General features: G+C 44.9%; 1 protein-coding gene and 1 long non-coding RNA gene across 2 annotated transcripts in view; one reads left to right on the forward strand and one right to left on the reverse strand.

Annotated features, from left to right (window-relative positions):
* The window catches only part of dbt (dihydrolipoamide branched chain transacylase E2), a 52,294-nt gene extending 40,147 nt beyond the window's left edge, over positions 1-12,147 (forward strand). The window contains exons 9-11 of the mRNA XM_072511382.1: positions 9,061-9,252; positions 11,103-11,174; positions 11,281-12,147. Coding sequence (XP_072367483.1) covers positions 9,061-9,252; positions 11,103-11,174; positions 11,281-11,448 — 432 coding nt within the window. The 3' untranslated portion in view covers positions 11,449-12,147. The remainder of the gene's footprint in view (positions 1-9,060; positions 9,253-11,102; positions 11,175-11,280) is intronic.
* The window catches only part of LOC140426514 (uncharacterized), a 64,628-nt gene that overhangs the window by 9,449 nt on the left and 40,960 nt on the right, over positions 1-14,219 (reverse strand). The gene's annotated exons all lie outside the window — the stretch shown is intronic.

Raw genomic sequence — 14,219 nt, forward strand, 5'->3', positions numbered from 1 at the left:
ACCGGTGGATGGATTTGTGGACCAGAAGTGGTTTTGAGCGAAAGGAGCTGTTGCAGTGAAAAACTGCCTGCGACACAGGGGAAGATGGCGGAGGGTAAGGGACCGGCCCTAACATCTCAGTGGCCTATGGAACAGCTGGTGGACTTCTTGAACGAGAAGTTCACCCAGCAGAGGAAGACGTCTCTGGAAGACCTGGCGAGGATGGTGGATCCACTTAAGCCGGAGATCGACTGAGTGGAGACGAGGTTGGAGCCTCAAAGCCAGGACATCCAGAAGGTGGAGGAGACGTGATGAGGAGCAGCTTGCTTTGTTGACGGCTGAGATGGGGGTGATGTGAGATACCGAGAAGCACCTTCAGGAGAAGGTGGAGGATTTGGAGAACCGCTCCTGGAGACCGAACCTGAGGATCGTGCGGTTGCCAGAGGGCATTGAGGGAGCGGACGCTGGCTCGTATGTGGCCAAGATGTTGGAGAAGCTGCTGGGAGAGGCGTTCTTCGAACGGCCCCTGTAGGTGGACCGGGCGCACAGGGTGCTGATGAGGAAGCCGCAGGCTGATCACACATGGAACGTGAGAGGGCTGAATGGACCGGTCAAGAGGGCTCGTGTGTTCGTGTCTTTGAGGAGCTTAAAGACGGATGTGGCATTCTTACAGGAAATGCACCTGAAGATCGGGGATCAGATTAGGCTAAGGAAAGGGTGGATAGGTCAGGTCTTTCATTCCAGACTGGATCTGAAGATGAGGGGGGTGAGAAATAAATGAGTAGCTTTCGAAGTGGGGAGGCGTTTTTTGAAGGGATTGGAGTTCCCTAGGGCGGAGGAGGACCTGGTGGAGGGATAGGGAGCCCCCATTGGGCTGGTTGAGGTGGTGAAGGTTATGGGGGGCGATGCCGGCGGGCAAGGCCCCGGGCCCGGCCGGGTTGCCGGTGGAATTCTACAAAACCTATTCGGGGGACTTGGGATCCCTGCTGGTAAGGGTGTTCAATGAGGCGAGTGAGCGGGGGTGCTCCTCGCCTCCTCTCTCTCTCTCTCTCTCTCTCTCTCTCTCTCTCTCTCTCTCTCTCTCTCTCTCTCTCTCTCTCTCTCTCTCTCTCTCTCTCTCTCTCTCTCTCTCTCTCTCTCTCTCTCTCTCTCTCTCTCTCTCTTTCCCCCCTCCCCCCCCCCCCCCCCAAACGTTATCACAGTCCTCAATCTCCTTAATTTTAAAGAGGGATAAGGATCTGGAGCAGTGTGGGTCCTACAGGGCAATTTTACTGTTAAATGTGGACGCCAAGTTGCTGGCCAAGATCTTGGCCTCAAGGATTGAGGACTGTGTGCCAGGATGATGGGGGAGGACCAGACGGGATTTGTTAAGGGGAGGCATCTGTTGACCAACATCAGGCGGCTGTTGAATGTTTTAATGATGCCGCCGGAGGGACGAGGTGTGAAGGTGGTGGTCACCATGGATGCAGAGAAGGCCTTCGACCAGGTGGAGTGGGACTATATGTGGGAGGTGCTGGGGCAGTTTGGGTTTGGGCAGGGATTTGTAGATTGGGTTCAGTTGTTGTGCTGGGCACCGGGAGCGAATGTATGACTGAACCGTTGACTTTGTAATATTTCAGGCTGCACTGGGGAACGAGGCATGGATGCCCACTCTCCCTACTGCTCTTTGCCTTGGTTATAGAGCCATTGACAATGGCGCTGACAGCATCAAGGGACTGGCAGGGGATATTAAGGGGTGGGTGGAGCATAGGGTCTTGTTGTACGTGGACGATCTGCTGCTCCACATTTCAAACCCGTTGGAAGGTATTGGAGGGGTTATGGGTGTATTGGAGGAGTTTGGCCGGTTTTCGAGATATAAACTGAATATGGGGAAGAGCAAAGTTTTTCTGATTCAAGCAAGGGGCAGAAGAAGAGGTTGGGGGAGATGCCGTTTCGAGTAGTGGGGGCGAGCTTTCAGTATTTGGGCATTGAGGTGGCGCGGTGGTGGGAACAGTTGTACAAGCTGAATTTGGCTCTTTGGTGGAACAGTTGAAGGGGGATTTCAGGAGGTGGGATGTGCCCCCGCTGTCGCTGGCGGATGGGTGCAGTCGGTGAAAATGACTGTCCTCCCGAGGTTCTTGTTTGTGTTCCAGAATCTCCAGATCTTCATTCCTAAGGCTTTTTTGGGGAGAGTGAATGCATTGATTTGAGGGTTTGTCTGGGCAGGTAAGGTGAAGAAGGTGCTGCTGGAACTGGGTGGCGGGGGGGGGGGGTTAGCTCTCCCAAGCTTGTTGAATTAACACTGGGCGGCGAATGTAGCCATGGTTAGGTGGTGGGAGCAGATGGAGGGAGCCTCTTGTAAAGGCACAGGTTTGGGGCACTGCTGACGACGCCTTTACCGTTCTCGTCGACCAGGTACTCCACAAGCCCGGTTGTGGTGGCAGCCCTGAGCGTGTGGGGACAGTGGCAGCAGCACCTGAGGCTGGAGGGGGCCTCGGTTTGGGCACGGATTTGCGGGAATCATAGGTTTGCTCTGGGGGAGCTGGAGGGGTGGGTTGTAGTGGGAGTGGCGACGGGCAGGTAGGAGTGGTTTTGGGACCTACTCATTGGGGGCAGCTTTCCGAGCTTGAGGGGATTGGTGGAGGAATTTGAGTTACCCAACAGGAATGGGTTCCGGTATTTGCAGATGAGGGATTTTGTCCGGAAACAGGTAACGCCCTTTCCTCACCTGCCGCCTCAGGCTACAGGATAAGGTGGTGTCAAAAACGGGTAGGGGAGGGCAAAGTGTCGGGAATTATCCAGGAGTTGATGGATTGGGAGGGAGCCCCAATAGGGGTAGTGAAGCGTAAGTGGGAGGAAGAGTTGGGGAGGGAGGTCGAGGCTGGGGTGTGGGAGGAAGCTTTGAGGAGGGTGTACGCGTCCTTGTCGTGTGCAAGGCTTAGCTTTATTCAGTTCAAAGTGCTCCACAGGGCACATATTAAGGGGTGGAGGATGAGTGTGGGTGGTGTGCAGGTGGGCCCACGAATCCTGTCCACATGTTTTGTTTTATGGTTGTGTTTGTTGTATAAATATATAAATCCCTCAATATAATATTTTTCAAAAAGAAAATTTACCTATACAACTTGGCAAGAGCAAAATTAGTTTTTAAAACTAATATACTCTTTTTAAAAAAAAAAATTAATATAATCAATAACATCTGCCTCCATTTTCTAACCAATACCCAAAGCGACCTGTAACCAATGGTTAAAATTGAGGATTAAAGATTAATTTAAATATATATTTTTGGCAATAGCAACTTTCTGGGTAGAGCTGCTTGCTGGAGTATGAGAGTAAATGTAGGCTCTGTATGATTTTTAGCGTTTGTCCAGAATATACCTTAAGTGCTGCAGTTTATTGATGAGTCACACAATTATTGATTGCATCTGTTGCTACAGAATGGTCTGAATGTTATACTGGTGTTTCAGTGACCTACAGTGATGACGAGGGCTCTTTTGCCCTTACTTTCTGTGAATAGATTATTCTCTGTATGGTCTGAAGTTTGTATCTGGTTGACTTGTACTATAGAATTTTATGTGGAGCTCGAGATTAACCATTGTTAGATCCTAGTAAAGACCAATAACTTGAAAAGAAAGGAATTCCCAAACAACTCTGGAAGGAATATAGGGACAAGATTTCACTTTGTAAAAATTACATAGTGGCGATCAAATCCACAATCAATATAAAGACAATGGTATTTCACTTGAAAAAATGAATGTAATTTTAAACAGTCGATACAAGGATATGCCTCGCCTAATTAAAAGCACACTCATCACTTTCCACATAAATGTGACACCACATGCTGTCTAAACTGTCCCCACTTCAGTTCCTGGTCTTTCATTTCATTTTCATTTCACTGATCCTAGCTCGTGATGGTAGCTGCACCTAATGAATGTTGTGCAATTGTCCTCAGCACGAGGGATGGCAAAGTGAAATAAGGTCACGCTCATGACTGATGTCCAGTGACTCCTAATCGAAGGTGGAAATGTGGGGGGGAGGGTTCAGTTTTATGGAGAATTAGAAAATCAAAGTGAAAGGAGAGGGTAGAAGTGCAGGTTAAGGATAAGGACTTTCAACTAGTTAAAGGAGCCAAGGGCTCAGGAGAGCTTAGTAAAGTTTCCAGACCACATAGTGGAACAGAGTATAGAAGGTGGCAGTAATCTAACCTCGGGCAGAGCAAAATAGGTGACAAGTATGACAAAGCAGGACTGAGGGTGTTGTATCTAAATGCATGCAGTATACGGAACAAGATAAATGAGCTTGAAATTGGCCGGTACGATGTTTTGGGCATCACAAAGACGTGACTGCAAGGAGATCAGGGCTGGGATCTAAATATCCAAGGATTTGTGTACTATCGAAAGGACAGGCAGATGGGCTAAGGGGGTGGGGTTGCATTGTTAGTAAGGAATTAAGTTAAATCGATAGCAAGAAGCGATATAGGATCAGAAGGCATAGAATCTCTGAGGGTGAGTTGAGGAATCGCAAAGGTAAAAAACCCTGATGGGAGTTATGTACAGGCCCCCTAGCAATAGTCAGGATGTGGGGCAGAAAATAAATCGGGAGATAGAAAAGACATGTAAAAAAGGCAATATTACAATAATCATGGGGGGAGTTCAATATACAGGTGGACTGGGAAAATCGGGTTGGTAGTGGTTCCCAAGAAAAGGAATTTGTGGAATGTCTAAGATTTTTTTTTGGAGCAGCTTGTGGCAGAGCCTACTAGGGAAGGCAATTCTGGATTTGGTGATGTGTAATGAGGCAGACTTGGTTAGGGAACTTAAGGTGAAGGAACCCTCAGAGAGCAGTGACCACAATATGATCGAATTTACCCTGCAGTTTGAGAGGGAGAAGCTGAAATCAGAGATAATAGTATTACAATTAAATAAGAGTAACTGCAAAGACATGAGGGAGGAGCTGGCCAGAGTTGATTGGAAAGGGAGCCTAGCCGGGAAGGCAGTGGAACAGCAATGACAGGGTTTTTTTGGGGTTATTCGGGAGGCACAACAGAAATTCATCCCAAGGAGGAGGAAACATGCTAAGGGGAGGACGAGGCATCCATGGCTGACGAGGGAAGTCAAAGACAGCATAGAACAACAAAGAACAAAGAACAAAGAAATGTACAGCACAGGAACAGGCCCTTCGGCCCTCCAAGCCCGTGCCGACCATACTGCCCGACTAAACTACAATCTTCTACACTTCCTGGGTCCGTATCCTTCTATTCCCATCCTATTCATATATTTGTCAAGATGCCCCTTAAATGTCCCTATCGTCCCTGCCTCCACTACCTCCTCCGGTAGTGAGTTCCAGGCACCCACTACCCTCTGCGTAAAAAACTTGCCTCGTACATCTACTCTAAACTTTGCCCCTCTCACCTTAAACCTATGCCCCCTAGTAATTGACCCCTCTACCCTGGGGAAAAGCCTCTGACTATCCACTCTGTCTATGCCCCTCATAATTTTGTATACCTCTATCAGGTCGCCCCTCAACCTCCTTCGTTCCAGTGAGAACAAACCGAGTTTATTCAATCGCTCCTCATAGCTTATGCCCTCCATACCAGGCAACATTCTGGTAAATCTCTTCTGCACCCTCTCTAAAGCAAACGAAAAAGTGTTGAGAATTAGTGGGAAACCAGAGGATTGGGAAGTCTTTAAAAGTGAGCAGAGGACAACTAAAAAAATCAATAAGATGAAATATGAGTGTAAGTTAGCTAGAAATATAAAGGAAGATAGGAAGAGTTTTTTTCAATTTATAAAAGGGAAGAGAGAGGCAAAAATAGACATTGGACCCCACTGGAAAATGAGGCTGAATAAGTAATAATAGGAAACAAAGAAATGGCAGAGGAACTGAATTGTTATTTTGCATCAAACGTCACGGTGGAAGACACCAGTGGGATGCCAGAGCTCCAGGAGAATCAGGGGGCACAGATAGGGCTTTCACTGAGGAGATGGTTCTGGGGAAACTGAAAGGTCTGAAGGTGGATAAATTACCTTGACTGGATGGACTACACCCCTGAGCTCTGAGGGAGATAGCTGAGGATATTGTGGAGGCATTGGTGATGAGCTTTCAGGAATCACTGGAGGCAGGGAGAGTCCCAGAGAACTGGAAAGTGGATAATGTAACACCGCTGTCTAAGAAGGGAGGAAGGCAGGGCAGCACGGTGGTGCAGTGGTAGCACTGCAGTCAGACAGCGCCGAGGTCCCAGGTTCGATCCCGGCTCTGGGTCACTGTCTGTGTGGAGTTTGCACATTCTCCCCATGTTTGCGTGGGTTTCGCCCCCACAACCCAAAGATGTGCAAGGTAGGTGGATTGAACACGCTAAATTGCCCTTTACTTGGGGAAAAATGAATTGGGTACTCTAAATTTATATTAAAAAAAAAGAAGGGAGGCAGGCAGAAGACAGGAAATTCTAGGCCGGTTAGTCTGACTTCGGTCATTGGCAAGATTTTAGAGTCCATTATTAAAGATCGCGGAGTACTTGGAAGTGCATGATAAAATAGGACTGAGTCAGCATGGCTTCGTCAAGGGGAGGTCATGTCTGACTAATCTGTTGAAGTTCTAACAAGGAAGTTAAACAAAGGAGAACTAGTGAACATGATTTATTTAGATTTCCAGAAAGTCTTTGACAAGGTGCCGCATCGGAGACTGTTAAGTAAGTTAAGAGCCCGTGGTGTTAAGAGTAAGATCCTGGCATGGATAGAGGATTGGTTGACTGACAGAAGGCAGAGAGTGGGGGTAAAGGGGTCTTTTTCAGGATGGCAGCCGGTGACTAGTGGTGTGCCTCAGGGGTCAATGCTGGGCCCACAACTTTTCACAATATAATTTAATGATTTGGAAGAAGGAACTGAAGGCACTGCTGTTAAGTGTGCAGTTAATACAAAGATATGTAGAGGGACAGGTAGTATTGAGGAAGCAAGGGGTCTGCAGAAGGACTTGGACAGATTGGGAGAGTGGGCAAAGAAGTGGCAGATGGAATACAATGTGGAAAAGTATACGGTGATGCACGTTGGAAGGAGAAATGGAGGCATAGACTATTTTCTAAATGGGGAAATGCTTCAGAAATCAGAAGGACAAAGGGATTTAGGAGTCCTAGTTCAGGATTCTCTCTTGGTTAACGTGCAGGTTCAGTTGGCAGTTAGGAAGGCAAATGCAATGTTGGCATTCATATATGGCTCTGGTCATATACCATTTGGAGTATTGTGAGCAGTTTTGGGCCCCATATTTAAAGAAGGATGTGCTGGCCATGGAAAGGGTCTAGAGGAGGTTCACAAGAATAATTCCTGGAATGAAGAGCTTGTCGTATAATAATAATCGCTCATTGTCACAAGTAGGCTTCAATGAAGTTACTGTGAAAAGCCCCTAGTCGACACATTCCGGCGCCTATTCGTGGAGGCTGGTACGGGAATTGAACCCGCGCTGCTGGCATTGTTCTACATTACAAGCCAGCTATTTAGCCCACTGTGCTAAACCAGCCCCAGTATGAGGAACGGTTGAGGACAACTCTGGGTCTGTATTCATTGGAGTTTAGAAAGATAAGGGGGATCTAATTGAAACTTGCAGGATACTGCGAGACCTGGTTAGAGTGGACGTGGAGAGGATGTTTCTACTTGTCGGAAAAACTAGAACCAGAGGACACCATCTCAGACTAAAGGGACGATCCTTTAAAACCGAGATGAGGAGGAGTTTCTTCAGCCAGAGGGTGGTGAATCTGTGGAACTCTTTGCCGCAGAAGGCTGTGGAGGCCAAATCACTGAGTGTCTTTAAAACCGAGATAGGTTTTTGATTAATAAGGGGATCAGGGGTTATGGGGAGAAAGCAGGAGAATGGGGATGAGAAAAATATCAGCCATGATTGAATGGTGGACCAGACACGATGGGCCAAGTGGCTTAAATCAGCTACGTTTTCCCTCCTCACCATCCATTCAAAAAAAATTAAGTGCCTGTTAAGGCATGAGAAATAGCCACTAGGATAACACTGCCATTAGTAAGTTCTGAAGTTGATGGCACAACAGTTCTGATGTTGACAAAGCACTGAAAGACTTTGTTTCTGACAAATGTTTGTCAGTTGGCAAGACCAATCCAATGCAGCTGGCCATGGGAGATGATTTACTAGGATCTAATAACTGAAGAGCTTCAGTGTCCACACATACTTTGTCAAAGCCAGCTCAGTAACAATGCTCCTGCAAAGTCACTGGGGACGGCACTGGACCTCGGATAAAGGTCACTGTTTTCAGCTTTATTGATGTTACAGTTGTTATCAATATGGATTTGCTTGCTTAGAAACTGTCCTGCAGTATATTTTCACATACGGAGAGCGTAATTATTCATAAAATGTTAATCTATCTTTCTCTTCTCCATGTTTTATTTAATAAATTTAGAGTACCCAATTCATTTTTTCCAATTAAGGGGCAATTTAGCGTGGCCAATCCACCTAGCCTGCACATCTTTGGGTTGTGGGGGCGAAACCCACGCAAACACGGGGAGAATGTGCAAACTCCACACGGACAGTGGCCCAGGGCCGGGATCGAACATGGGACCTCGGCGCCGCGAGGCAGCAGTGATAACCCACTGTGCCACTGTGCTACCTTTCTTCTCCATGTTCATCAACATTTTGCACGTCCAGCCTTTTGTTTGTATTTCAGATCTGTAACCCATATGAGTTTCCTTTTTAGAATGGGCTGTACCTACATGAACTGGAGCTGCATTTGGTGCAAAACTACATTCAGAATGTGGTCTGTAGTATAAATGCAGCATGATAATTTATTTGTTATGCTTGAATGGGTCAATCCAGTGAGGTGCCATTTTGTTCTTGGGAGCAAAGGTACCAGTCCCAACAAAAGCATTCACTCCTGGACTGCATCTGCTAAAGTGTGGGGGCCTGACACAAGGGAACAGAAATTATTGATCAGAACTTTTTGATGCTGAAATATTTAATATTAATAGCAAATTATTACTAGTGATGAAGAAGATATTGACAGCTGTAGTAGAATGAGTGGCCTCCCATTTCCTGTGTGTAATTTTGCAAATATTTAATCCTAATTTGCTTCTAACAATTGTATTTTTTGACCAGGCTTCCCACAACATTGGCATCGCTATGGATACGCAGCAAGGGCTGATTGTTCCAGTTGTTAAGAATATACAAGTTCTTAGTGTCTTTGAGGTTGCAGCAGAATTAAACCGACTACAGACTTTGGGCTCTGCCAATCAGCTGGGGACAAATGATCTCACTGGAGGGACGTTCACTCTCTCCAATATTGGCTCGGTCAGTAAAGTGCAGTTACATCACTGCAGTTTCCCATGTCTTTGCCTTTGAGTTGTTTTCTGATGATCCACCACTAATACTTGGGGTTGTAATTCAATTCATTAATGCCATATTTCTGTCAGATATCGAAAGTACAAAAATGGTTATTGTTTTTGTAAGAACTATGACTATAATTTCTCCAGGTCTTTCCACCTTCAGCTGCCATCACACGATCTCTATCCTAAGCATAATTTCCTCTGGTTACATACTGTTACTATGTCAACTATATGTCAAACAGCGTTATAAAAGGAAAGTAATGCAGATGTTATAAATCTGAAATTTAAAAAAAACAGAAAATGCTGAAAAGATTCAGCAGGTCTGGCAGCATCTGTGAAGAGAGAAACAAGTCCGTATGACTCTTCTTCAGAGTAAAACAATGTAAAACGATGTTGGTCATTTCAATTCTGATCCAAATAAGGAATGATTCAAGGACTGCATTCTGCTGTCTGTTGCTGCGACTGTTTCAGACTACTGCTGTGGGAGATACCAGTTTGCAAACAGTATCGAGGTAAAGGATAAAATTGTAACTGCAACAAACAGCTTTATAAATCTAAATATGACTAATATAATTTCTCTAACTTATTACTAAATTAAAACAATATTCTATGAGCACTTCTACCTTTCGGATTCAGATCTAGTACCAGCCTGGTGGCCTCCACTGCAATAAACTTGAAGCAGCATTAACCCATTTTCTAGTTAGCAGTGTCCACTAGGAACCCGTAGTTTTGCACAAGTAATGTTACATATCTCATTCAACCCGCCAAGGTGACTGTTGTGGGAAATAAAAAGTTGAACTTGTGCATTAGGGATCTTCTGCTGGGATTAATGCATGCATGTAAAATCTTCTTTGTTCTGTTTCTGGCCTTGGATTACTATGAGCTGAGTGGAAAATGTTCCATCTGCTAGTCCTGACATTGTTCACCTCAAAGAAAATAAAAACTCAATTGAAGATTCTTTAGTCAAAACCTCCAATACATTCTTTGCGCACTCTTTCTTATGCTTTTGCGAACTTAACCTTATTATCAGGGATGCTAGTTTTGGCATGCAAATTAATTTTTCAAGCATTGGAACAATATAAGCAGGGTTGTTTATCATTTGTACAGTGGAGGGTAGTTCTATTACTTCTCTGGTGATGGGACTCTATTCACTGCACAGAGCTGCTTTCAGTTGATTGTTTCTCTTCTCTGCCCCAGGTTGCCATTTTGGACAGCCCTGTCATTTGAGCTTTTGATGTTGAATCAAGTTTTCAGTTACATAAAGCACGGAGTATTTTTTACTTTTTAATGCACTAGACTCAAGCTGCTGACCAGTTTCAATTTAAATATTGGCGATTCAGCCCATTATTAATGTAGTGTTCAGAAATTTACTGATTTGTAATCAGGTTTATCTTCTGGTTAAAATTATATTTAGTGTTCCTCATGATGCCTTAGTACAATGTTGGCTTTCCTGCTCACAAGCTAAAAATAAACTTGGTGACAATGTCATAAGGTGACTATAGAACTAGCATTTGAGCATCCAGTTCCAATGAATATATACTGTGGTCATAGTATCAACTTATACACCATGACATAAAGATAGCTGTAGAAAGTGTTAGTACTGTACTCACATGAGTAATGCTGTACATTGTATCTGTAGTGCTAATAGTAATGGACAACTACATGCACTGTAATGTTGACCCTTTGACAGTTGGCAAAACAGTTAATGCTCCACAGTCTAACTGACAATGCAATGTCTTTTATTTAATTGTAAATAAGATTTAGAATGTTGGATGCTTCAGAGAGTATTTATGTGTCCTATCTGTCTGTTTGTAGATCGGTGGCACCTATGCTAAACCTGTCATACTATCTCCAGAGGTAGCTATCGGAGCTCTCGGAAAGATACAGGTATGTAATTTGGCATAGCTATTCTTGTGCTTGTAGGAATCCATATGTTTATTCATTATTCCTGCTATTTTATCCACATTTCTGATGGACATGTTTAATGCTTTAGGTTCTACCCCGATTTAATGATAAAGATGAAGTGATCAAGGCTCATATCATGAACGTTAGCTGGTCAGCTGATCACCGGATTATCGATGGAGCCACAATGGCCCGGTTTTCAAATCTTTGGAAATCTTACTTGGAGAATCCTGCGTCCATGCTGCTAGACCTAAAGTAAAGGCGGGTCACTGACATACAACAGCTTATTACATCAGACCAGTTTCAAAGAAGAGAAGATGGTTTTATTTTGATGTGATTTATAAATGTTGCCACATTTTTCTCTTATGGTTTTGTATTCTGAACAGTGACTTGTCTGAAGCAGTTTATATTCGGTACAGATTAGGCTTTGGTTCTTTTGTTACGTTAAGTGGTGGAAGGGGTACAATACTCCAGAGGGTGAAGTTTACACTGAACATATGGTTAGAGGAACAGTCTCTTCTATTCCCCCCGCAAAACAAAAACAAAATGATGGTTAGGCCATTTTGGGAATCTGACAATTTTAGCATCTAGCTTTAACTGCAGAAACACAGGCCATAATTCAATCAAACCAGTTTGCCGTTTAATCTGCCTTCTATCATTCTGCCTTTAAGCACTAACATTTTTTAAGCTATCAAATTAAACATGTTCCGCCTGTTACATAATGGATGCAGAATTTGTCCCGTATAAAGTTTTACAACCACTTATGCAATGTTAGAAATGTACAGAACCATAACATGTTTATTAATTTCCAGGTTCTGATGACATGAGAATCATTATATTCCAACACTAATTTAAAGTCCAAAGATCATGTACAAAATGTATACAGTATATCATTGTTCTGATCTTTACAAGATTGGTTTCAATAAATATTTACTGTGAAACAGCATTTTAAAGTCTTGATCTTCTGCAGCAGACTTTCATTTTGTGGCATGTAAAAAGAACCAGCACTTACTGAAAACGAATTCTAGATAATTTGCTGGTAACTATTTGCATAGGTGCTGTGTGTGTTTTGGAAGGGTAAATATGAATGTGAATTGGATGTGACTTCTATTTTTACCAATGTTTCATATTCAAGGTTCAATCAGGTAGCAAAGCTCCTTTACTGTGAATAGCATGCATTAACAAGTGTCAGTGTCTGTACCTTTTCGGCATAGAAGGCAAAACATTATTAAAATGTAAATCATTTCATCTGAATAACGAGTGTAGATAATATTTAGCTTATAGTACCTGTGCTTTATGTTAAGCAGTGTGTTGTGAATTCTGCAACTAAATAGATTTTTTTTTTTAAATGTAGAATACCCAATTTTTTTTTCCCCAATTAAGGGGCAATTTAGCATGGCCAATCCATCTATGCGTGGAGGGGTTTCCTGTACGGGCTGCTGCTGCACATCCTTCACCTTCTTACCCTCTCACGTCGTCCGGACGTGCCATGGCGTGCCTTGTTGCTGTCCGGCAGCGGAGGTCCCCACTGGAGGTCCCTCTATGGAGGAGTCCTCCTCCTCAATCTTGGGGACCTGGGGTGGAGGGTGTTGCATGCAGCAGTGCCGTACAATCACCGATTGAACCGGTTCACGGACTCCCAAGAAGCCTGCCATTTTTGCGGCCTTGTGGAGTCCAGGGACCATGCTTTGTTACATGTTTTAGGCTGCACTCCCTTTTTAGTTTTCAAACCAATCTTTTGCTGGCGTTTTGTTTGCACTTCAGCCCCACGCTCCGAATCTACAGGCATCCGGTGCGGAGAGGGGCGGGGAAGGCAGAGGACCTCCTTGTAAACCTGCTCCTGGGCCTGGCGAAGCACGCCATTTATAGGTCCAGGCAGCGGGCAACTGAGGGGGACGTCCGGCCAGACAGTCTGCCCCTCTTCTGCGGCTACATTCGCGGCCGGGTGTCTCTGGAAAAGGAGCATGCGGTGTCCACGGGCACCATTGAGGCCTTGCGTACACGGTGGGCACCGCAGGGGTTGGGATGCTTTATTGACCCCTTTGACTGCATTCTTATTTGATGTTTTTTTAAGTTTCCATTGATCTTTGTTATGTTCGGGCAGCCCCTAACAGGAGTGGCCCTTTTTTGCTTTGTCCCTCAGTTTGTTTTCCTTCCTTCTGTTTTGTTGGTGGACCTCAAAAGAGTGGCCAATCCATCTAACCTGCACATCTTTTTGGGTTGTGGGGGTGAGACGTACGCAGACCTACGGGGAGAATGTGCAAACTCCACACAGACTGTGACCCGGGGTTGGGATCGACCCGGGTCCTCAGCGCTGTAGGCAGCAGTGCTAACCACTATGCCATATTGACGCCCTTACTAAATAGTTATTTTAACGCAACATACAAAAACTTTAAATTGCCACTATTATCGTAATTACAGACAAAATGATTGCTATTTATGGTATCCAAATTTTTTTAAAAATGTATTTTATTACAACCATGTATCAAAACAGGTTACAACAAATAAACACCCCGGGAAACATACTTCCCAGGAATCAACTATACAGTCTGTACAGATTTCTTTCTCTTTTTCACCCCCCCCCCCCCCCCAACACCCGTCCTACTATGGCGGACAGCTCCTCAAATACAGTCACAAACATCCCCCACCTTTTCTCAAACCACCCTGCAGAGCCCCTTAACTCATACTTTATCTCCTCCAACCGCAGGAAGTCGTACAGGTCACTCAACCAGTGTAGTGGCCTCCCTCCTTGGACTGCTCCACACCTTCCCTGACCTTTGCGTGTCTCTTCCTCCCTCTCCCCTCCTCACCTCCTTCTGCATCCTACTGCTCTCGCCCCCTCATTTGTGAGACTCATCGTCAGATCGAGGATGAGGTAAAACTGTCCCGCGCAAAGAGTCTCTTTTTTAATCGATGAGACGAGAGGTCTCCATCACTGCTAGTGGCGCTGTCTTCCCAGCCCGTGCTTGCGCACAAATGCGTCTGCTTCTGCTGGTGCGGTGAAGTAGTAGTCCCTACCCTGGAAAGTCA

Source organism: Scyliorhinus torazame, chromosome 7, assembly GCF_047496885.1.
Source record: "Scyliorhinus torazame isolate Kashiwa2021f chromosome 7, sScyTor2.1, whole genome shotgun sequence".
In the NCBI taxonomy this organism is placed as follows: domain Eukaryota; kingdom Metazoa; phylum Chordata; class Chondrichthyes; order Carcharhiniformes; family Scyliorhinidae; genus Scyliorhinus; species Scyliorhinus torazame.